Source organism: Balaenoptera physalus (assembly GCF_965194825.1).
Source record: "Balaenoptera physalus genome assembly, chromosome: 10".
NCBI lineage: Eukaryota > Metazoa > Chordata > Mammalia > Artiodactyla > Balaenopteridae > Balaenoptera > Balaenoptera physalus.
In genome coordinates, this window is record NC_138889.1 from 31,955,964 (window position 1) to 31,981,309 (window position 25,346).

A 25,346-nucleotide genomic window follows, 5' to 3' on the forward strand; every position below is an offset into this window, starting at 1 on the left:
ATAAGGTCACATTCACAGCTACTGTGGGTTAGGACTTGAACAGCGCAGGGCAGGGCAAAAAAAAAAAGAATATAGAAAAGACACAACTGGGACATATGATGGGTTCATATTTGTAGATAATCTGACATGTACATGGATTACTTCATTCTTTTCCATTCTACATTTAAAAAATTTTTATTGTTTGATAGATTTATGTAGGTAAAAACAATAATCAGTTTTGAGATAAGTGGGTTTTTACCAATTATATATCATATTATAATCTTTTAACTTGGAGGTTGGGGTGAATTATCTGGGTCTGCTTGTTGATTTTAGCCTTTTTTTTTTTTTAATTTATTTATTTATGGCTGTGTTGGGTCTTCGTTTCTGTGCGAGGGCTTTCTCCAGTTGTGGTGAGCGGGGGCCACTCTTCATCGCGGTGCGCGGGCCTCTCACTGTCGCGGCCTCTCTTGTTGCGGAGCACAGGCTCCAGACGCGCAGGCTCAGCAGTTGTGGCTCATGGGAACAGCCGCTCCGCGGCAAGTGGGATCTTCCCAGACCAGGGCCCGAACCCGTGTCCCCTGCATTGGCAGGCGGACTCTCAACCACTGTGCCACCAGGGAAGCCCGATTTTAGCTTTTTATTAGGCATTTTTTTTGTTGGAATAAAATTGCATTACAATGTGTTAGTTTCTGCTGTACAATGAAGTGAATCAACTATATATATACCTATATCCCCTCCCCCTTGGACCTCCCTCCTCCCTCCCCCCCCCCCATCTAGGTCCTCACAGAGCACCGAGCTGAGCTCCCTGTGCTATACAGCAGGTTCACACTAGCTATCTATTTTACACATGGTAGTGTATTTATGTCAAACCTAAAGGCATGTTGTTTTAAAACAACATGTACTAACTAAATAAATAAATAAAAGTAAATAAATAAAAAATAGAAGTTACTCTCAGTGTTTGTGTTTTTTCTCTCGTGAAGGAAGCACGTCCAAATGAAGAGCACAAAGGAGAGAAATGCCATTTCTATGGCAACAGTGCTATTATTCTTGTGCTTCAGTAGTAATTTCTGTAGCACATTGGATCACTGTAGTTGGCACATCCAAAGGACTCAAAGTGAGGAAATAACATATTAATATCTGTTATATCACTTTGGTAAAATTTCTGGAAAAGTTTAAAAACTATTTTAATCACATTAATGGTGTATTTCAAATTTTAATAGTAAAGTTCTGATTCATTAAACCTTTCTGTTAATTCTTCAAATAAGTATTTTTTTACCATTATTACTAACGATTGGTATTTACCACATAGCTTCAGTTATGTGCCGGACACTGTATTACTACTTTAATATGTTATTTCTGTTCCTTGTATCACACTTGAGTTAGAAGTATTATTAGTTCTGTTTACAGATAAGGAGGCCAAAGCTCAAGGAGTCAAGAAACTTTATTCATTTATTCCTTCAACAATATTTATTAAGTCAGCCACTACACTAGATGTCAAACATACAGCAATGAATAAGAAAGAGCTAGAAACTGACCAGAATTCAAAGTGGGCCAGAATTCAAATCCATGTCTGTGTACTCTAACATCTGCATTCTTCCTGATAAATACCTGCTTCTGAATCTGCTGAATCTACTCTGCTTGCCAGGCTGTTTATATGTGTGTGTGTGTGTGTGTGTGTGTGTGTGTGTGTGTGTGTATACACACTATATAAATAGCATATGCTGTGTATATATAAATATAAATGTTATTTATATGTTAAATAATATGTTATAAATGTTAATTCCTTGTAATGAATTCTTTGAAATGAATTGCTGTTTTGTGTTACAATCTAGTAGCATGTCCTTTTCCCTGCCAGAAAATTTGCTTTTTTTTTTTAATAAAACTTTTTTTTTTTTTAATTAATTTATTTATTTTTAGCTGTGTTGGGTCTTCGTTTCTGTGCGAGGGCTTTCTCTAGTTCTGGCGAGCGGGGGCACTCTTCATCGCGGTGCGCGGGCCTCTCACTGTCGAGGCCTCTCTTTGTTGCGGAGCACAGGTTCCAGACGCGCAGGCTCAGTAGTTGTGGCTCACGGGCCCAGTTGCTCTGCAGCATGTGGGATCTTCCCAGACCAGGGCTCGAACCCGTGTCCACTGCATTGGCAGGCAGATTCTCAACCACTGCGCCACCAGGGAAGCCCAGAAAATTTGCTTTTGAATATATACGACATTCGCATAAAAGCCACTGGTAGTAACAGGTAGTGTTTGTATTAAATTTTTTTTTATTAAAGTAAGCTTTTATATGTCAGATGCTATTTGCATAATGTTTTCTAAGTGATAGATATTGTCGTTCTTAATTTAAAGTTAAGAAATTGGGCTTAGGAATGTTAAGGTACTTGCTGTACCTGGCCTGGCCCCTCTCTTGCCTAAGGCATATCCCTCCCCCTTACCTTCTTTGTCATCTCTTTCTCTCCAGTATTCTCACTCAGGTACCACTTCTGAATCTTCTATCTTTCACCATTACTGGTGGCTTCCTTCTGCATTTTAACTTATTCCGGTATCTCCCATCTAAAAACAAATAAATACTCTCCCTTTGCCCTTCTATTCCCCACTAGCAGGCACTGTTCCTCTGCAACCAAACAATTTGAAAACGTTCTCTACATTTGCTGTCATTATTTTCTCCGCTCCTATTTATTCCTCACCATTTTAGTCTTGTGTCTCCATTTCTACTCTAAGTGCCTTACCCAAAGACTTTGCCAATATGATGTTACAAATGATACCTCATTGCCCATGTGTTTAATTTATTTCTAATATTATTGAATATGGTTTTTGTCCATTTCTCATATATGTGTTTATGTTACCTGCTCAAGACTTTTGCTTACTTTCTTGTTATGGGTGCCCTATTTCTTTTAAATTATCACATATTTAATGGGGAAAATAGATTGTTTAACCACTTTTGACCAACATCAGGCAGAATTAAGAAGTTAAAACAACATCACTGGTAAAGGTCAACAGTGTATGTGTGGATGAGAACATTGGACAACCAAACTACGAAGTATATTGTGCAAATAAGCAGCTATCATTTTACCAGAACATTATTTCTCAGAAACATGAAGCTTTCTTCCTCCTTCCCAGAAATCGTTTCCCAATAGTCAAAATCCATTTATGAAGTAAACATGTAATCCATGTTTGGCAGTGTTTGCTGCTGCAGTATTTGATCTAGAGCTCTCTGGAGACTACCTGTTTGTCTCATAGTATTGTGTTGGAATGGTGGGTGTTGTAGGCTTCCAGCAAGTTGATCTCATGAAAAGTACTATGCCTACTTTTGCTGGCCTCTTTTTCTTCTTCTGTAATTCACATATCATCTACCTTGATAAACGTAGAGACATTACATGTTCTGCCTCGTGCTATACTGTAGATCTCTATTATCTCTGTGATGTGGCAAAGTACCGTCATAACCAAGACTGTCCTGCAATTTGGAAGCTTCCAATGAATGGGGCATTGTTCCAAGCAATTTTATAGATTCCTCAAATCTTATACTGAGCATGTGTTGTTTTGTGTCTCAGAATCATATCTGGTTTGATTTCTCTGGATTATGCAAGTGTTTATAAATCCTGCTCTGTTGAATATATGTGCTTCTTGTTCTGTATCAACCATTACAAACTATATTCTAAATAACTGATGTGGTTCAAAAGTTCATTTTTATGTGGATGCAATTGGTTTTACAGATGGCTGCAATTACATTAAAGGATGCAAATAATTTATCTGAAGTTTGTACCTATTATAGCTATTTAACACATTTCCATAGGAATAGTATACCGATCTGGAGCATTTTTGTAATAAGTTGATTATATTCTAAAAGCTTTCTGGGCAACTATTAATTTTTACAGGAATGACTTATCAACTCACTTAAGTGAGTAAATAAAATGGCCACAGTTTTTCAAATACAGATATTTGAAAGACAGACACAAAGAGTTAAATTTCAGTTATTTTGCATAGTGTTTTTGCCTAACTGAAATACAAGAGAGAACAAAATAATGTCTCCTTGGAGGAAAACCTATACATTGTAAATGGACTCTCAACTTCTTAGTATTCTTTCTGAAACTTTTGTAATACAAAAAGGGCCCTTTTTTTCCCCTCAAAGGTATCATTAAGAACTCAAGTTAGTTGCTATCTTACTTCAATTCAATGGACTGAGGTTCTTAAAAGGAGTTCACTATTCCACATCTCATAATAAGAAATTATTCATTCAATTAAATCATAAGCATATAAACCAAATAACAGGAAATGTATGACTTAAAATCATAGCATGGAAAATCGCAGTTAAGACCAATATTCTATCTCATAAGTTACTTCACTGTGTCTCTGACAGTGAATAAAAATATAGAAATTCTGTGCTAAAGATAGTTCGAATGAAGATCCCACAGGATAGAGATGGAGATTAAAAAAGGAAGAAGAAAGATCCTCTCTGACTTTTTCTATAGCCTACTCAGGGAACTTCATGCAAAAGCAACCTGTTCCACCAGCCCTGATGTGGATCAGGCTACCAGTTTAGAAGCAGGTTCATGATAACTTTTTTGTTTGTTTGTTTTTTTTTTTTTTTTTTTTGGCTGTGTTGGGTCTTCGTTTCTGTGCGAGGGCTTTCTCTAGTTGCGGCAGGTGGGGGCCACCCTTCATCGCGGTGCGCAGGCCTCTCACTATCGTGGCCTCTTTCGTTGCGAGCACAGGTTCCAGACGCGCAGGCTCAGTAGTTGTTGCTCACGGGCCTAGTTGCTCCACAGCATGTGGGATCCTCCCAGACCAGGGCTCGAGCCCGTGTCCCCTGCATTAGCAGGCAGATTCCCAACCACTGTGCCACCAGGGAAGCCCTATGATAACTTTGAGAATTAATGTGACTGACACCAGAAAAAGAAACAACTCCCTCTGCTTGCTCATGTCAATCACCTTGCATTAGCCCTAGTTCTATAGAAAAGAACAAACAAATAAACAAACACCAAAACCCCCCACGTAGTCTCTTTGATTCCTACTTCAATTTACTCAACAGCCATTTACTGGGTGCCTTCTACATCCTACCTAGGGAATTCCAAAGCTTCCAGTTAATCGATAATTAATGAGTATTTATTATGTCTCATTAGTAAAGATCTAAATGTCACTTAAGTAAAGAAAGGACTTTCTAACAGTAACATCTTCAGTTTCATGAATGATTCCTGATAGTAAAATTAATAAAATAAGCTCCTTTTTTGCTCTTCTTTCCTTAAGACTTGTAGTAATCAGGATAAGGTAGGTTTTGCTGGATTTCTGTTGGGTTCTGCTTATTGTTGGCACTCAGAACTGAGAGGTAGCTCCATGCCATGCTTTGAATTAACATTGTAATTATAATGTAATTATAGGCTTCTGACATAAAAAGAAGTGAAGTACTGATACATGCTTCAAGGTAGATTAGCCTTGAGAACATTATGCTAAGTGAATGAAGCCAGACACAAAAGGTTACACATTGTATGATTCTATTTAAATGAAATATCCAGAATACAAAAGTCCATAGAGACAAAACATGGATTGGTGGTTGCCAGAGGCTAGGAGGAGGGGGGGAAGGTAGAACAACTACTTAATGTGTACAGGCTTTCCTTTCAGAGCGATGAAACAATGAAACTGTTTTGGAACTGGATAGAGGTGTTGGTTGCACCACATTGTGACTGTACTAATTGCCACTGAATCATTCTGTTAAAAATGGTTAATTTTATGCTATATGAATTTTACCCCAATAGAAAAGATTGTAAAATTTTTTTTTTAATTTTTTTGAAAAGTCAAAAAACAAGCACATTGACTATTTGTATACTTTTACTATATTGATTACATTCTATAGATGAAACAGTAGTTTATAAAATATAATATCTGGCAGGCATTTTTATTTGATAAATGTCAGCAATAAGACTCTTTGAGAAACTGTGTAATCACTGATTTTTTTTTTCCCCAGGAATCACCATCCTACTATTTAAGATTTTCACCTAGAATTTTTCCTATCTGTCTGTGTTATCTCACTGTATAATTGCCCACCTTGAATTTTAAATCCTACGAGGAAACTCTGTATTCGTTTCTACTTAAGTTATTACTGTGATGTTGGAAACTCGCACTTGCAGTAACTCCCAAGGTAGAATCAGTCTTGCAAATCCATCTACATGCTGGTTTTCCTCATACACATCATTAATGAAGGTGTCAACTAGAAAGGTCACTAACAGCCCTGCCTGCAGCACTGCACTGATCATTTGAGTAGAATGTGATATATTGCCTTTAATAATTGCCTTGTCCTTGTTAACTAATTCTCAGTTCATGTTGGGGGCCTTATGGTCAATACAATTAAAATTATTTTTTCTCTTTTTATGGTAGTGAGATGCTATTGCCATACTGGCAGTACATGGGTATCAAACTTTCTTTGCTACTGTTCGACACTACCACTGGCAGCACTTCTGTTTAATTATTGTGGTAGCTAATGACAATGGTTTCTGAAATAACAGAGTGCTGATTTTTCATTGCTGGATCACCCTGTACTGGCTCTTCCTTTCTCTGGCTGTAATCTGTAGACCGTTTCAGTGCTCATTAGTACCTTTTAAGGCCTGAGGAAATAACAAGGGCAAATTCAACTTGTGTTCATTTTGTCTGGCTAGCAGCCTGTTTTCAGTCTAAAAACGCTTCGGGGGTGAGGGTGATGATTATTGGTGGTGAATTAGAAGGATATATGGTTTATCCACCCCTGTGAGCTAGCTCCCCCTAACATCAACACTGAAAGTTACAGATAGAGCCTAGAGTTGGCAGAATGCCTGGTGTGATCCTCTCCCCCATGTTTCTACCAGGGGTGGGCACTGCTGGAGATTTGGGAGGGAGAGCCATTTGTCTTACAGAATTATTCCATACACTAAAGGACTTAGAGCACCCCGGACCTGGTGTTCTAAATGTCACTGGTTGCCAGGAGAGCCCAAAGTACCCCACACCTTTGTGGGTGCCTCCAAGTGGTACTCATCCACACCTTGTCACTTATGAGCAAACTGAGGCCCAGAGAGGTTTGGTGTCTTGCATAAAGGTGCATGTCCAGTAAGTGGCAAAATTGGTGCTAGAATCAAAATGCCCACTTTCCTTATCCAGTTTTCCTGCTAAGGAACTCTCTCATGCTATAAAATGACTATTTCACAGGCTCTCCCTACTTCTCAATCCTTTGACACTTCCTACCTTCATCTCACCATTAACTGGGGCCCTTGCTTCTTAATTCACCCTGAAAATAGAAGATAGAGGAGAACTGGCTTATCTTCACACCCTCAAATCTGCCCGCCTGCCTGTCTTTACACCTGTATGTTCTGCCCGCCTTCCCATCACAAGCTTTTGCTCGTAAGACTCAATTCCTCCCTTATACTCAAGGACTGTACTCCTTGAGTTACCCTTGTTCTCTCTTGCTTCCTCAGTTTTTCTCTCCTACTGGATTATTCTCAACATATAGACTCAGTTACCTTTCATAGGAAAAGAAATGCTCTCATGGCCCCTTCATCTACTAGGGTGTTTCTTTGCTTCCCTGAAAGAATTCTTCCCTAAGAGAACTGGCAGTACTTGCTCTCCCCACCTCCTCTGGTCCAATGGACTCGTCAAGCTCCTCAGACTAAGCTTTCTTTACCCACCACACCCACAAAGTCACTCTTGTTACCAGCGACCTCCACCTTGCCACATCCATCCATGAATTCTCAGCCCTCTTCCTAACCTCCCAGCAGTACTGGACACAGCGACCACACTGTTCTTCAGGAAACAGTTTCTTCATTTGGCTTCTTAGATGTGATTTTCTTTATTTTTCTCCTACCTTTCTTACTTTTTCTTAGGCCCCTTTGCTGGTTGGACCTCCTCGGCTCAGCCCGTAGTTACCGGGCTTATCAAGGGCCCAGTCCTCAGCTCTTCTATTTTTAACAAAGCAACCAAAGAAGGATTTAAAAAATAAACCAAATGTCTTCCCTTGCTTAAAAGCCCTTACGTGGCTTCCCATAATACCTAGAATGAAATCCAAACCATTTACTTAGACTGCAAGGCCTTGCATATCTAACCCCTTCTAGATTATTCCCTTATTCCACCCTAACCACTGACCTGTTTGCTCTTCCTTGATACTCCTAGTTTACTTCTGCCTTAGGACCTTTGCATTCCTTCTTCTGAAATGTTCTCTGCCCAGATCTTCTAAGAGTTCCTCTCCCTCATCACCCAGGTTTCTCCTCAAATATCATCTCCTTGGAAAGACCTTCCCTGACTATTTTATCTAAAGTAGAATCCTCTCCTCTTTCATTGCTCTCTATTCCTTTATGGTACTTTATTCTTATTCATAGAATGTATCTCTACTAGACATTATATATATTTTATTTACTGTTATTGAGAGGTAATATGGTAGACTGATTAAATATTATACATAGATTCTGGATCCCAAATTCCTAGATGCAGACACTAACTCTGTGACCTTGGACAACTTCCTTAACCTGTCTTTTCCTCTGAGTCCTAACCTTTAAAATGGAGATATTGTTTAGTACTTACATATTGTTATAAAGATAAAATGAGTTAAAACGCATGCTTAACAAAAATGAGTCACCTAGTGCTGCGTAAATGATAGGTATTATCATTGTTATTTTTTATTATTGTTTGAAACTTCCATTGGAAACTAAGCTTCAAGAGGACAACTACTTTGTCATTCTTGTGTACCACTATTTTTCTAACTCCTGAAGCAGTGACAGTACCTGGTGCATTGTTGGCTCTCGATATCTAGTTACTGAATGAACAAATGAATAACTTGCAGCTAATTGGACTTAGGTCTCAGCATACTCTCAAATCAGATTTGTATGATCTGAAAACAAGGTAGCTTTGAGAATGGCCTATATCAGTAGCAAAGGATGGTCTTTCCAGAGCTATAAGTGACTTAGCATACTTGTAAAATAAAACACCCACGTCTGCCTAGCTATCAGTTAAGGTTTTGGTGACCTTCCATTTAGGCTGGTTTCCATTTACATGGACACCATAGGGAGAACAAGAAGGTATAAAATGTTTGAGGTGAACTAGGAGACAGAAGAGTGAGTGATACATTAAAAGTATGAACTTTGCTCATTCAAGGAAGAAGGTAGAAGAAAAATAAATGAATGACAGAATAAGAATCAGAATTCTTATTCTTATCAGAATAAGAATAAAGAATTAGCTTTACCTATTTGCTCCTATATTATTTTAAATGTTCTCGGGCAATCTGTCACTTAATATTTTCTATTTAGAGTTGTATTTTTCTTTCTACCTAGTTGACCAAATTCCTCTGGGTCAGTAAGTTACCCTCAAGATGAAGACAGGGTCTCCTAGAAATTGAACTGTTGAATGCCTGTGCTTTTTAAAATACAACTAAATCTCATTCGGAAAATGTTCCTTTAAGAGAAATACTCCCAGATTTTCATTGATGAGACATTACATATGGAGTCCAGGAATCTGTAGTCCACTCAGAAATGTGTGCTAAATTTGTTCACTTGTATCTTGGTAGACTGAAATAACTCAGTGCTTCTTAGGCACTATCAAAACTATAGCAGATTTACCTTGGCTGTGCACTAGAAGCCTTGTGGCCAACTATAAACGAACATAATGAGCATAATGCATTTAATCTGACCCCCTCACCTGTTCTTCATGGCATCTCAGAGGATACTGATCACTAACCTATTCTCTGAACTTCCTGTAGGACTTAAACCCATTCATTTGGTTGGCTGCCAAGTTTTTTAGACCTCACAAAACTATGGAAAGTTATAGTGCAAATGGAAATTTGAAACTTCCACATGTGCCTTTACAGCACTTAACTACAACCTGAAATAATGTTTAGAATGTTTTTCAAAAGGAGAAAGCATTTAATAGTGTATAGTCACCGTTCTTTGGAGATTTTGCTAAATCACTTTTTAAAAATTAATTAACCTGAATCACTGAGAATAGTTGAATAACATGGAAAGGTTTTTGCATTTTTCGTAAAACTTAAACAGATTTTTTAGTTATTGTACACTTAGAGAAAAAAGAGCAAACACTGTTTTAGTTTCTTGTATTAATGAAGACACTTTCAGACCAGACACTTAAGAATTATTATGAAATGAGGTTCTGACAGTAGAAGCCTTGCCATATGGGCACATAAACTCCTATAGCTTATGGAATATCAATGAGATTGTTTTCTCTCAGTTACTGCTTTGGAGACCAAGTGATGGCAGTTGGCAGTTTTTGAACAGAGAATATCTTTGTTTCTGTTTTACTCTAACTGCCCATCTGTTGCTTTAACTTTATGCAATTATTTCTGACAGAATGAAGCTTAAAATGCTGGTTCCAGTATATTTATGTAAATTTGTTCTTAATATTATTCATTTCTAAATTCATGATAATATGGGCTAGAAGGGAAGTTATTAAACATTGAAGTTATTAAACAACTGAATCAGTTCAACTGATAAAAGTTGCCTTCTGTATGTTTCTGATGTTCCATTGATGCCATTAACTTCTCTGTGCTACCCTCTCTCAATTCTACAAAAGCTACCCTCATCACAGGTTGTATTGTCCTTCTGGTGGCAAAGGTAGAGGTCTCACTTTGCCATTTTGCTTTTCTTCAAATTATTTGGTACACAGGATGTTAGTGGATAGCCTATTTTTCCTTAAAACCTTCTCAGACCTCTGCTTCCATGGAAACATCATAATTTGGTCATATCTTCCTCTTCTTACTTCCTAGTCCCCCAACACTGTACAGCTTCCTACCGAAGAATACTGGACCCTCCATATTTCATCCACTCCTCAGCCAGATACTCAGCAAAGCTTCTTCTTCTAGGCATCATCTGCAGGTTATAAGCACAACTCTTTATCAAAAACTTGCTTGTCTTTTACTGCTCCCCATTGTACAGACCTACCTTACATCCCGTTCATCGCATCTTGACAGTTTAAAATAAACATGAAGGTAACATCATTATTTATTTGTGTTTCTTTCTGAAGATTTTTCTGCTCTTTTGTTCAAATATTCCCTTAAAAACTCAAAACCTAGGATTTACTTTGGAACTTAGATTTAGACTATCACTATCCTTACTCTAAGTGTAAAAAGCAGTATAGTTTTGTTCTATCAGTGCTTTTTCATGATAACCTAAATTCATAGATAATTTAAACATTTATTTTGATTATCTCATGCCTCCATATTCTGATGTGAATTTCTACTCATTTTATTTTTTTAGTTGCAAGGAGTATTGAAAATTAAAGAAGTTTCATGGACTTCAGTTAGAAAGAAATCATAAGTTCTTTTTCATTAAATTCTTTTAATATTTCTTTTTAAAATGTGATTTTCATATAATTTTTAAATGATTAACTTTCCAGTCCAGAAATATTTGATGAATGAGTTTAAATAAGGTTATTTCTCCTATACAAAATAGATTAGGAAATTCTACTTTGATCATTTGGACATATATTAATAACATGGAACATTGGTCATTCAGGCCTATTAAAAGTGCAGTGTGTTTGGAGGTGCCCACAGCATGCTCATGTGCTTGAAATGAAAACTCTACTTCCAACACTTATAGGATAACCAACTTTTCTGGTTTGCCTGAGACTGAGGGAGTTGCCAGCATGCTGAGCTATCAGTTTTAAAATGAAGACAGTCCCAGATAAACTGGGGTGATTTGGCTACTGCAAGTACTAGTTAAATTGCTCTTAGTGTGGAACAATTGGCAACTTTACCAGATTAGAAGCATGTTAAGGGTTTGTTTCTTGAATCACTTACACTTAAATCTATGCATATAAATATTAGCCATGCAGTTAACCCAAACCTATTCATTCTAATTATACGAAGATAATCTTACTGTCTAGATATAATTTAGTTTTACCTTACGTATTTTAATATAAAAACTGAGTTAAATTAAAAGCCACACCTTCTCTGTGTCAGCTTATTAATAACAATGGAACTTTGTCTATTTTTTTCATTCAAATAATCTGTATTTATTAAGCAGATACTGTTTGCCTCACATAAAATACTAAAAATTAAAGCTATAATTATGAACAAGGTTATAATCCCAGCACTTATTAGATTTTTGTTCGTAATTTTGTGCCCCATTCTAGGTGTTCTAAATGCCCATACATTTATTTAATTGCCTTCTGGTTGGTATCTCACCGTCCATGAGATCCCCTGTTCTTTTTTTCCCTGGAGTTTAAGTATGTGACAAATGTTGCACCAAATTAACTCGTCTCTGGGTGTTAATTTCTTCTGCTTGTGTTGCTGGTTGTTCATCAATTGTATAAGCCCCCAGTCTTTTTGAGAGAAGTATTTGTGTACAGTGGCTGAACCATGCTCCAAGATTAAGCCCACCATAGGAAGCTAGTGGAGCACAGTGTCACTGTGGGTCAAGGCAGAAACAGACCACACACTTCACCTTCAAGTTTAACCTAAGAATCAGCTGTATGCTAACTCTGGTTGTGTTAGTTGGGTCATCTCAAAGGGACCCTAAATGATTCATCTTTGAAGAGGTGACAGATTCTCCTATATGCCTGGCTGCATCTCAGAGTACTAGTTGAGCAACATAAGACTCTTCCTGCATCAAGGAAATCCAGCCTCTAAAATGGTGCCTGACATACAGTAGGTGCTCAGTAAAATTTTGTCCAATAGGTCCTGCCCTGTTGTAGTTAACATCTCAAATGGGAAGCAGGAGTTCATTCCCCTGAACTCATATAATGTATTTCATGATTCAGCACTGAATGAAATATTATTTCTGAATTATTTACTTTGCATTTTTTCTAGTTCCTCTAACTGGACTTTTAAAGGCTAAGACTATAACTTACATTTCCTTTGTCTCTCTGAATGACATAGGTCAATGACAGGACTCTTGAAAAAGTATATTGGATTTTTAGTGACATCAGTGAATGCAAAACACTGATACATTTTGGCCGATAAACTAATTGAATCCCTAAACATGACATGAGTTTGGAAGGGAGAATAGGTGAATTAATGTAATTTTAAATTAATTTTTCTCTTCATCTCAAGGGGTCCTTGTAAATGAAGTGCCGTTAGAGTAAGATTTTAGAGTGGTGATCGATGTTATAGGGTAAGAATTTGATGGATTTAAGTGATTACTTTACCTAGAATATGCTTGTGTTGGTAGTTGTCGTCTATTTTATTTGGACGCAGCAGCAATATGTCAACAACACGAAAACATACACTTCACTCTAATCTGGAGCACAATCCATGTTGTCTCCTATGGACTTTAACATAGGAGGAAATTACCTTGTGATTTTTCTAATGATGTTCTTAAAATAAACCTTACTCATTAGAATATAGAAAAGCTGGATTCATAAAAGTCTTTCTCCAAAGGAGGAAAAGGAGGAGGAGGGGGATAAGGAAGAAGCAGCAGCAGCAGCAATCATCAAAACATTCAGTGCAGTAATAAGAGACAAAACAGCCCCAGGTGTGCCCATCTCGATAGGATTGCCTGTTAAGTATACAGAGGGCAGCAGGACCTTGAACCCCATTTTTCTGATAACAGATCCTTAGAAGTTCTGAGATTCTAAAGGATGGACCCAAATATGCAAATAAGCTGGGGTTCAAAAGCAAGTTTGACTCAGGCTCTAATGTGAAAATATTTTCATTTTTAGATAACTTGCCAATGATGGATGAAGTATTATGGAAATGTAGCCAATCCTCAATCTCAGCCCAGTCCCTACCTACTTTATGAAACTGTACTTAAACCAAGAGATAATTAGTTAAAAGCAACTCAGGTTTCTGTGGGTTTTTTTCCCCCCTCTTCCTCCTTCTCTTTACCTTTGTTCCTCTTCTTTGGTTTTCCAGGCTCTTGTTTATCTCAAAGAATAACTATAAATGTTAGCGTTGATTAATATCTTCATCAGCAGTTTCCTGGTGTGAATCCCAGATGACTCTCATCATTTACTCAAGTGTTTCTTTATGAAATGTTGGATGTCAGCAAATGACCCTCTGAAAGAAGTACAACGTTTTCTTAAAAAAGGCAACATTTAATACCCGCAGTGAAGATGAAGTCATACATGCAGAAATCCATTTGCCTTTTTCTCTTGGGGGAGTGGATTTTCTTCTAGAAGCAAGAGAAATTTTTTGAGCTGGTATTTTAAGAAAGAAGTTAGGATTATATATATGCTCTATTAATCTCAAATATTATCAGTCTTCCAGTTTAACTGTGGCAGAATGCATTGCTATAATCTTCAAATGCATGCTTATTAACAAAGTGATTTTCTTTTAGGTAAGATGGGTATTTCAGTGGACATTGGTGAAAGCAAAGGCTTGATGGAATTTTAAAATGGCTTGTTATTTTAAACAGGTTATGTCTATTTCATCATGTGGTCTATTTATCATGATTTCTAATGGGAATAAAGAAAATGAAGAACTGTTCATCATTTTTCAGGTAGTAAATTCCCAAGAGTAGATACTTGTAAGTTGTATATTAGCAACCTGAACTTTAGGAGGAGAGTATGGTTCGTTGTTTGTTTTTTCTAGCATCAGTGATGGTCATTTTAGACATATTGAAAGTACATTTTACTGGCTTGCTTATTTATTTTAAAAATAACTCCCCAATTAAAATTTATTCCTTCATTTGCACTAACATAGTACTGATTACATGTCTACCTTGTTTGTTCTTAGTTGATCACAAGACTGTCTCCTACCTCTACACAAAGGTGTAATCACCTTGAGGTCTAGAACTGTACCTTATTCATTTTCATGCTTATAAAAACCTGGCTCAGTGCTTGTTTCATGGATGTTCAGTAAATAATTGCTGAGTGTATTCTGATTACTGCTGCTCTGTTTCCATTTTTACTGGTAGTGTTTTGGTAGTCTTCATAAAATGAAACTTTGAAACAGTTTTGTGCCAGTATCTAGAATTAAAATGGGTCATGTCAAGAAGGTTACATATTAGAAAGAACTTGGCATTTGAAATCAGAAAGACTTGAATCAGGCAATCTGGGAGGTCAGGGCCTTTCAAATTTTGGATCAGGAGACCTTGGGTACAGTTAGTGGGGCATGTCTGAAATATTTTTAAAATAATAAAATATAACATTTTAAAGAAATAGGCTAGGAAAGGATAAAACATTTCATATTACTTCAAGAACCTTTTTGTTTCAAAGATAGATGTTTGTGTGCTTTTGCCTGTGTGTGTGTGATGTAAAACTTGGTCACAATTTAAAATGCAGATTTTTGTCAAAAAAAGTTTAAAAAACAGTAAGCTTTGGATATTTGAATGTTTCATAATAGTTCTGAGCCTTGAATTTCTTATCTGTAAAATACAGTCAAATGATAACTCTTTTGAAGGTCTATTCTGAAGACTAATGGTACTAGTATATGTAAAATACTTTACATAGTACCTGATTTACATAGGAGACATGCAAAAGATGCTGCCTTTTACTAAAACGAATCCATTTAAAAGTTAATTAAGATCTATTCAAGTGTACACAGGACTGAGTTAAGACTTTAAATCCATACAACTAATTTTCAAAATACTTTCTGATTTGAAAAACAATGATCTTAAAAAAATTAATCAGCAAGGACATTGCTTAATTAATTCACTCTGTTTATTGATTTTTCTTTGAGATCACTGCTTTTCAATTCAATAGAAGTATTTTTATTTACCAATCCATCTACTCAAGTAATATATTTAGAAGCTGGAATATATCCAAAGGAACATGACAGAAATTTTTAGGTGATTCCAAACTTCTCCAATGAGGAGCAGTTATAGAATCTGGTGAAAGCCTACAAAAGAGACTATTTCAGATGACATTGATTTCATATATTAAAAGGATTGTTGTGTGCCAAAGAAAGTAGGTGTGTTCTTGAAAAAAGGAAGAATGAAGACTAACTTTTTGGAAGTTATGGAATAATAGAGTTCAACTCAAAATAAGAAACAAAGAATTGTACCTAAGTCTGGTCCTGAAATATCATAGCTACATTAGAAGTGATGTTCATCTGAGAAGGGCGAGTGAGTGTGGTGGGATTTGATATCATGCAAACTGTCTTTTTAGTTTAAAAATTTGGTGATTTTTGATTGGCTTTTATGGGTTAGAAATCCTGATACACCATATACTGAACCTTTATGTTGAGCAGCCCCATGTGACATATGCTTATGAGATATGTTTTTTGCATAAATGGACCTGAAACTCCGTCCAGCAGAAAATACTGAGGAGTTTGCTAATTTTTATCCCTGCAGGAATCCATGCATTTATCAGGTCAGTTCCCATCTTTCACAGGCATTTAACTGCTTATCCCTGGCTTTACTCTGAATTTCTTCCTTCATTTTGTCAATTACTTTTGTCTTTAGTACTTAATTAGAAACAAAAGTAGAAAAGAAGTCTATTTGTCATTTTTAGTAACTCTACTGGATGTAAGCCCTGGTACAAATGTAGACAAGGTTTGGGAAATGACATGAGCATAGGAACACCTATAAAGAAGAAGAATACTGGGAGGCGAACTGATGATGGCTGGAAGGGGAGAGGAGACTCTATAGAAAATGATGATTAGTCTTACCTAGAAGCTGACCAAGAAAGGGAGACCTACAGGGGAAGATTTTTTTTTTTTTTTTCTGTAGCCTTTGGAAAGGCTTTGGGTGGCTTTAGATCTTGTTGGGAAAACATAAAGGATATCCTCGTTCATAATGTAGTCTTAGTAGCTGAAAATGACTCTCCCCTCTGAAACAGTTTATAGATGAGAAACTGAGTTGTACTGTATGTAAGCTGATTTGCCTAATTAATACAGAGCTAAAATCAGAACATATATATTATTTGACTTTGAATCCTGTATTCTAATACTAGTCCTGATGGATTACTGCCCTGAAACATTTTCTCTGAGTCTGATGGCCTCAGGCAGCTGAACCTTGTCTCTCAGGGTTTTAGCTGTGGATTGTAATTACGTCGGGAATCTTCTATTTCCCACTGTCAGTAGTAATGGAGGGTAGCTTTGTCAGAACGGACCGTAGAGCTGAATGAGGCCTTAGAGATCTCATTCAGAAATTTTCAAATGTTATTTTAAAAGTGAAACCCTTTGTTCAAACAATATTTATGTAATAACAGCTTAATATATAAAACAGACCAGAAAGAGGATTAGGGGACCTAGACCACCGCCTGTCCCTACCTCCCACTACCACCGCAGTACAACCACGAGGCTCCCAATCTTCATGTTTCCAAGAAGCATGATAATTTTTTTAAAAAAGTCTATTTGATTGCCTTTCTTTTACAACCAGAGTTTCTTTGAATGCAGAAGAAAGAGGAAATTATTTTAGGACATCCTAGGAGAAAAATCCACTATCTCAAATATGGCAGAAACAGCCTTTAGGAATGGATTTCAGTGAGCATGACTCCACAGGAGTCCAGGGGAAGGGAAGATGTAAAACATGAGGAAATGGGCCCTGATGCTGCCCCAAACGGACACTTATAAATATTAATCAACTCAAGAGTACAATTGACTAACCATTTCTAGTACCTTTCCTAAAGAAAACAAAGTCTGTGAAAATAAATGTATTTCTCTGAATATAAACACTTGTTAGTGCAGATTTAAAATAATTTTTATAGGTGCATTGTAGCAGCTGCAGCAATGGCTTTTTCCAGGGAATTCTGCAAAATAGCAACAGGTTTGGACAAGCCATCCTATAGTTTCATAGGGCAGTGTCTCTAAAGAGGCTGGTTTTCCTTTCATGTATTATCTGGAAATCAGTTGGAGCCTCCAGAGCCTTCTTAGGATAAGGTTTAGTGATTTTTGGATACGGGAAATAGAGGGGCCAAGATCAAGTAATCACAATTTACGTAGTGACAGCTCTGAGAACTTAGTCCCAAGGCCAGGTTTAGTGGTTACTGATGTTTTTAATGATTACATTGCCAGTGAGCTCATGTCTTATAATTTCCTGAGACCTGAGACTCCCTCATGTGATGGCATATTTATAACCTGTTTCAATGCTTTTTTTGTCCTGAATCCATGACTGAATGTTTAATAGTATCTGCTATTTGCTTGTCTGAAGACTCATCTTGCCCAGTTTCACTTACCAACTTAGCACATGGAGGTAACTCTCCCTCAGGAAGAAAGTAAGTCTGTGTGCCAGTCGTGCCAATCACCAGCACATTTTTCTTCAGGTCAATGGAACATTGATGTCTCTTGAGCATATCTAGCCCTAGAAGCATGTCCATGGGCTGCTCCTCAAGTATAGAGAAAGAGCATTGTAAGAAATCACCTTCGATTTGAATCTGAGCTAGGTGAACTCGGCCAATAATTCTCTGTGTGCCCACACCTTTAGCAATCCCAGCCCAGCGTCGGTCCACCAGCCGTATGATATTACACCTCTCGGCACACGCTTGGCTCATAATGGTCATTTGGGCACCCGAGTCAACAAAAGCCTTCAAAGGATGTCCATTCACTTTGCAGTTGATGTAGAGCATGGCCACTTGTCCAAAACTCTCTGGAACCTCTTCCATCGCTATATTCATGTTCTCCTCAATGTTCTGCTGCTGGATCTCTTCCTCTATTTTGGCCTGAGCTTCCAAATCAAACGGGTCGGCAGAATAGAGGCTAAGTCTCTCTTGCTCTCTCAGGGACCTTTCCCTTTGCTGCTCCATCAGGACCTGAGAAAAGGTCTCCAGGTTTCTGCTGAGCAGGGCTTCGGCCAAGGCAGGATTGCATTCCTTCAGCAGGGACAGATCGTGGGGGTTGGAGAGCAGCATGCTTCGGATCAGGGCGGGGCTGTCCAGCCCTTGAGCAGAGGTCATCTTCTTTCCAGAGTCCAGGCCGTGGGACTCTGGGCCGACTGTGCCCGCTGGTGCTGGTGGTGCTGCCGGGAGCTGGATGTCCCAGGCACGGCTGTCCCGGTGAAATCACTCTGAGGCAGGCTGGATGTCTGGCCCGGAGGCCGGGGCCCCACATTCTCCTTCTGGAGTAAAACGACCACGTCGCCGTCTTTGAGGCCATAGGAGCCCAACGAACAGTGGTCGTCGTTAAGGAGTCGCTCCGTGTAGACAATCTGGATCTCCTCGGTGGGGATGCCGGACTCAAGCTCACAGAGGACACGGAAGTTGTGGAGCTCAAAGTCAGGGCTGACCTGGAGGGAGAAGGTGGCCTCGGAGAGGTCTCTTCGCACACAGTAGACAGTGAGCAGCATGGCATGGGCCCGGGAAGGCCAGGTGGGCAGAGGGCATCGGGTTGCTCACTGGCTGACTGGAGCTGGTCTCTGTAGATGGCTCAGCTGCTCCTCACGACTTGGTGTCTTGTTTAGGTTCATTCACCTCTCAAGGAGGTGCAGCTACTCACCGGTCTGCGTGACCGCCCGCCAGCCTCAGTGCCTGCTGCTTGGCCTCGTGGAAACTTGAGGGGACACGTGTGTTCTGAAGTCCATTTGTATGTGTGCTGCTTGGAACTTAGAATACCTGTTCCCATAGAAACAAAGTCACTCGAGTCCCTTCGGTTCCAAGGCTAGCCCTTCAAAGCCTATTTAACCCGTGGTCTGAAAAAGATTGTTTCAGCGTTTCCTAAACAACATATTAACATTTTGTTCTTTGAGAATTGTATTCTGTGTACTTTTACTTATCCCCCAAACAGTGAGTGCTTGTTTCCTACATGGGAAGTGTCAGGCTATGTGCTTGGTATAAAAAAAGATACATCAGACTTGGTGCGTTCCCTTGAGGGTCTCACATTCTAGGGATAGACTGATGGTAAATGGGTAAATCACAATACCGGAGGTAAGTACTTTGCAGATATGTTCAGCATGCTGAGGGATGTCTTTAGAGAGAGGAGACAGGTGGTTGTTGAAGGATGAGCATTTCCCATGTGGAGAGTGGTGAGAGTCACTCGAGACAAAAAGAATTGTATGTGTAAAGCAAGAATTCATGACAAGGCCTGTTATTTCCAGAGAAATGTGAGACATTAAATGTCTTAATAGGATAAATCTGTACATGAATTCGAATGGCAGGATATGAAGCTGGAAAAAATTCATTGGAGCCAAGTTATAAGGAGTCACATATGAGCCCAAGGAGTTTAAATATTATCAATAAGCAAGAATCCTCCCCTCCCCACCCTTCCCCCCCAGAGGGAGAGAAAAAAGAGAAAAGGAAGGAAATGGAAGAGATTTGAAGCAGGTCTTTGCGATGTTTATTTGTTTTATTTAATTGATTTAAGGAAGAGGTTTCTCACAACAAATGGAAGACATGTGATTTGGCAGGAGGGCCAGGTAGAGGCTTTCTCAACGGCTTAAAGAGGGAGCTCTTGCTAGAATACGAAAATGTAAGAGGCAGTGGAGAATTAAAGTGTTTCTTGAGTAGAATGGACAGGATATGTTTACCCGTTGGATCTGGGGAGCAGAATTGTGTGGAAAACACAGAGGGTCTCTAAAATAGGAGACTGGTAAGAAATAGGCCATTACCTTGAATGGATGAGTGAGAGGAACCTTGAGGAGACCAATCTGACATCTATTCTGTAGTAAAATGCATGGTGAATGCCACACTGGAGGCCAGATTTGCCTCACTCCCTGACCCTAGGGCACAGCTCTGCCCCATACCAGAGTGGAGGCTCAAAGACAAGGGTAACGTGGTGCCTCAGGGCAAAAGGAAATCAGCTAGGAATCCTTGAGTGCCAGTTGTTTTTCTTTAGATTTCACAATGTGTTTTGCCCTGTAAAGAGGTCATGTTTTCCTAGCTTGGTCTTCCCAAGTGTATTTTCTTATGAACCAAAAGGTAGTCAACATCCTCTGCCTCATCCCCTCTCCTGATTTCAAGTCTTGTCAGAAGACCTGCACTATTACTTAGAGAAAGATGTTGCATCAGTCTAAAGAATTTAGGGGGGGGCGGGCAGGTGTCCCTGTTTCTCATGTGTTTGTCTCAGATGGAGGACTATATTTCACTCATTGCTCTAATTATCCTAATGTTTCGTACTCATATTCATTTATGTTTGGAATGTTGACTGAATGCCTACTGTGTGTGAAGCATGTGCAAAGCTTTGGGGATGCACATGATAATGTTAAATACAGGCTGTGTTCTTAAAGGAGTGCAGTCTAAAATAGAGGACACACACACACACACACACACACACAAATCGGGCATTTAAAAAAGTACCATGGAATCTAGCAGAATGTGGGAGAAATTAATAATATATGCAGAACAAATGCAGAATATGGATAGGACTGTTGGGCAGGGAAGGCTTCCTGAAAGAGTTGGACTTAGAAAGATGACAAGTCAGTCATGTGGGGGTGGGCTGTGGTGCAGGGCAAGGCTGAGAAGACTGCCTGACTTAGAGCCTTTAACAGGAAAGGCAGCACTTCATGATAAGGAGGATTTTATAAAAATTTAAGGGAAAAAAAACTAGCATCATAATATTCTTGTAGAAAATTATGAATTATTTAGAACTATCTTTCACTATTTATAGAGATGGATGGCCCTTTGGCCCAACAATATTAAGTCAATAAATTTCTTCTGCAGTTCTTAGTGTCCTCATCAGACATCAGTAGTGGTTTTCTCTGAGTTTGGGAACAACTATAAGGTGAGACATGTTCATATGCAAATTACTCTGCTAAGGACCAGATGAGAAGTTGGTAGGGCTTACATTCCACATTCCTTTCCCCCTACCCCAACCAGCTTCAGACAATGTTTCTTAAAATCTTAATAAGTTAGGGAGATAATACTAGGGTTTTTGTCTTTTTAAGCAGTGAATAAAATTATTTTTGTAGAATAAGGTTTTTTTTTTGGCAAAGCAGGTATTCAGGATTCACATCAAAAGCAGCCAGCAACTTTTTTCATGTTACCATTGCCTTCATACTGAACATAATTAAGTTTTATTCATTATGCTTTATTATCTTGTTGTAATTCTTTACTTTTGGTGGCATTTTGCATTTATGTGCCTTTTACTGTTTTACCCTTTACTGAGAGCACACAGTGGAAAGCAAAGAGACTCAAGGTCTGGCCAATTAACTGTCATCATTCCATAGATCACAGGATGTCAGGATTGGCAGGGAGCCTTCGGATTCTGTGGTCCACTCAACCATCCAGATCTTAAACCTCTGTTGCAATTTGCAACAGAGGTTTAAGCCTGGAATCTGAAAAGATAAATACAGCCTCCTGGGGCTTTTTAGTACTTCATTTTGTATATTCTTTGATTTTTTCATTTTACTCAGTATTATTGGTGATTCAAATACCATATGTATAATTCTCTTACCTCAAAATTTTAATTAAAAACCTCTTTTAATTATGTAATAAATGGGGGATCATTGGGAGTATATAAAGATACTCCTAAATGTAAAACATTCTTATACCTTAAATCCTTATTGCACAGACCACTTGGAAATGGGAGGTCTGAATTATCTAGGGGTACTAATCTGGGTAACTGAAGGTTATTGCAACTCTTTCTTTAGGAGTTTTTGTGAAGTATATACTCTTACTTTTCTTCCTTGATAAGTACAATGTAGGAATATAATTGAATCTTTCTTTGATAAGTGAGACACCTGCAAGGTCTCAGGGCTATCACTCAGAAAATCAATTCTCATTGTATAGTCTAAATACCCATAAAATAGAAAAGATGACAATTATTTCATACTGGCCAAGTAAATAACCCCAAAATTATTTTTTGAAGTAAATCCACAATAATACCTTTTATAATTTGCTTCTTTATAAAAACTTAATGCAGCAAAAATCCAGATAATTAATGGTTCCACTTAGTACAGTGAGTTGATGTTTAAAGTACCATCTCTTGCTTTACAGAGCAAAACAAATGTCTTTTATCTGAAAAAATAATGTAACTACATGAATGTCATTATGTAGTGTATACAATAATTAAACCACATTAAGCAAATATATTAGCTTGCTGTATTTTGATTCTTTCCTTTAAATACATGCCTGGTGTTACTTTAAAAATAAAGTGTAATTGAGACTTATTAAAACAGTTAAATCATCACTTGAGATTTTCAATGCCATTTAGGGAAAGATACAGAATTTTTAAAGCTGTATTCATAGGCTGAACAACTAAGTTTCCCACTGTATTCATAGGTTAAACAACTAACTTTCCAGCTGTTTTTCTGTTTGCAATACAATACATTGTGCCAGAACTGCCACTAATGAATAACATTTATTTCTTCAGGTAGTTAATCATTTAATAGACACGTTAAAAATGCTCTGATGGAAGTTTAAGCTTTTTATTACTTTGTTTGGAGGTTTCCCCTATTAAAAAAGTTTAGTATTGCCCATTTTTGAAGCTTAAAGACCATGATAAGTCCTCTTAAATATATAAACATATGTAATTGAAGAAACTCATGAGACCTGAGAAATTAGTCTGCTGGGAACTCAGCTAGTGTTTTTTCTTTATTGTAAGAAAAATAAAGAATATGAACAGAAGACCCACACATGCCTGCACACGTGTGCACACACACACACATGCGTGGAGAGAGAGAGCAAGCGCACACTCAGGATATGTTTTCAATTACTTTGAGAATGCAATGAAGATGATGTCACTTTTCATCAGGGAGTATTTTTATCGTGCCTTTATTTATTACTTTATTTTATAGATTATCATTTTAACAACTTATCATAAAAAGAGATGCATTTTAAGGTATACACTGCATATTGAAAGTAATATAATCTCTTGATAACTTTTAATGTTTTCAATATATATACTTTCCATGTCTAAATATACATGTGTGTGTATTTTCATTTTAAAGAAAGTTTGCTGCTATGATTTTGTACTTTATGGTCCCTTCCAACGTCTTAAGAATATGAAAAATATTCTGATCTATGGGATGCCCACCTTGTTTATTGAAGGTTTGAAGATTACTTACAATTTGTGAGGGAAACATTTATAGATTAAATAAATTTAGTGTAACAAATTAAAAACAGGATAAAAACAATTTATAACTTTGTGGGTTGATAATTACTTTTCTTAACTTTCAGTGTACCTTAGATAACGAATGTATTTATTTTCCTATTCCTGCTGTGAGAGTAGCCATATAACACAAAATAGTAGCAGAAATGATAATAGGGCCTTATGTTTTGAATTCAGCTGTGACTGAGGAAAATTATTCAAACCACTTTTTATCGTTTTCTTGTTTATAGTAACTTGTAATTAGCTCACCTCAAAAACACTGTCACGATAGTTTAGAAATACCAGTGGGATCTATTTATAAGTTCAAATACACTTTAATAGTTCTATCAATAATTTACTTGTGGTTTCTATACTTTTCTGCTTTGTCCTTCCTGTGTACTTAGTCCTAGTAAGAAACAGTGGAAGTGTCTTGGCTTGGTCCAATTAGTTTTAAAAAAATATGTATTTGGAAAGTTACAGATTTGTTTAACTAGTTAAGTTTTCTGCCACTTGGAGATGAGCTCAGAAACATGTTAATAATTTCTCATAGTAAATATTTAATGACCACTTCCTATGAGCAAATCAGTGGACGAGTAGGGGCTTTGAGGACAGAAAGATGAATAGGAGTCACTTTCCTCCAAAGAACAAGATATCTCCTAGGCCAGATAAGACTCAAGCACTTTGAATCATTTTATGTAACAGAAATTAGTAAGAGTCGTGATAGATGTATAAATAAAATGCTGTGCTTGCTCAGAGGAGATAGAGGTTACTTGTTTGGGTGAGGGGTGCAGGGAGTGAGTAGGACTATGCAGAAAGCTCACTGGTGAAAGTGCTACTGAGTTCAACCTGGAAGTATGATTTGGTCACAGCCATAGTTAAATTTTACCCCCTGGGTTTGGAGGAACAATCCTTTCCTTGATGTGTCATACCACACACTTGACTCCTTTCTCCTCTTACACACATACATTTTACTGTTCATTTTGTTTCCTTGTAGATGCTATCATCAAATGGATGCAGTAGAATAGTAGGGTTGGTACAGGGAAGGAATAATAGTCTAGCCTTCTCCCTGAACCCTACCATTCACACAGGCACCCACACAGACAAACAGAATGAATGCCCATGTTTGTTTCTGTACAGGGCTGGCTGGTTAAGCTAAGAGACAGTCTTTATCAGGAGGAAAAGCCTATGCAGTGCCTGGATTGAAATCTGCATAGGTCTTGTTCTCAGTTCACCTTCATCTGCTTTAGAGTTACTGAAGATTCCTTCAGGACTTTGGCATTGCCTTGCCTATCAGTCTTAGATTGTTACTGTCTAGCCTGTGGAGATATTTTATTAGAAAATGTGTAGAGGCTGCATCAGGAATTTCCAAATGTCCTTGTAAGTGTTTTCAGTGTGAGTGTATGTAATTAGTGAATATTATACTTTAATTTTTAAAAAGGTGTTGATAATACTACACATGTATGGATAATACAGGGCAAAACGTTCTGAAAGTAACCGGTTTTTGCATTGTCCACATATATTCACTTCTGACACATGAGACATCTAACCCCAGGGCACAGAGTAATTAGCATGCAGTCCA

At 37.8% G+C, this 25,346-nt stretch overlaps 2 protein-coding genes across 3 annotated transcripts in view; one reads left to right on the top strand and one right to left on the bottom strand.

Annotated features, from left to right (window-relative positions):
• The window catches only part of PDGFD (platelet derived growth factor D), a 227,325-nt gene that overhangs the window by 102,961 nt on the left and 99,018 nt on the right, over positions 1-25,346 (top strand). The window lies entirely within an intron of this gene.
• On the bottom strand, positions 748-19,143 carry DDI1 (DNA damage inducible 1 homolog 1). Its single transcript, XM_082410081.1, is given in 3 exon segments — positions 748-18,731; positions 18,734-19,118; positions 19,120-19,143. Coding segments are annotated over 3 exon segments (1,233 nt in total). The 5' UTR covers positions 19,129-19,143; the 3' UTR covers positions 748-17,892.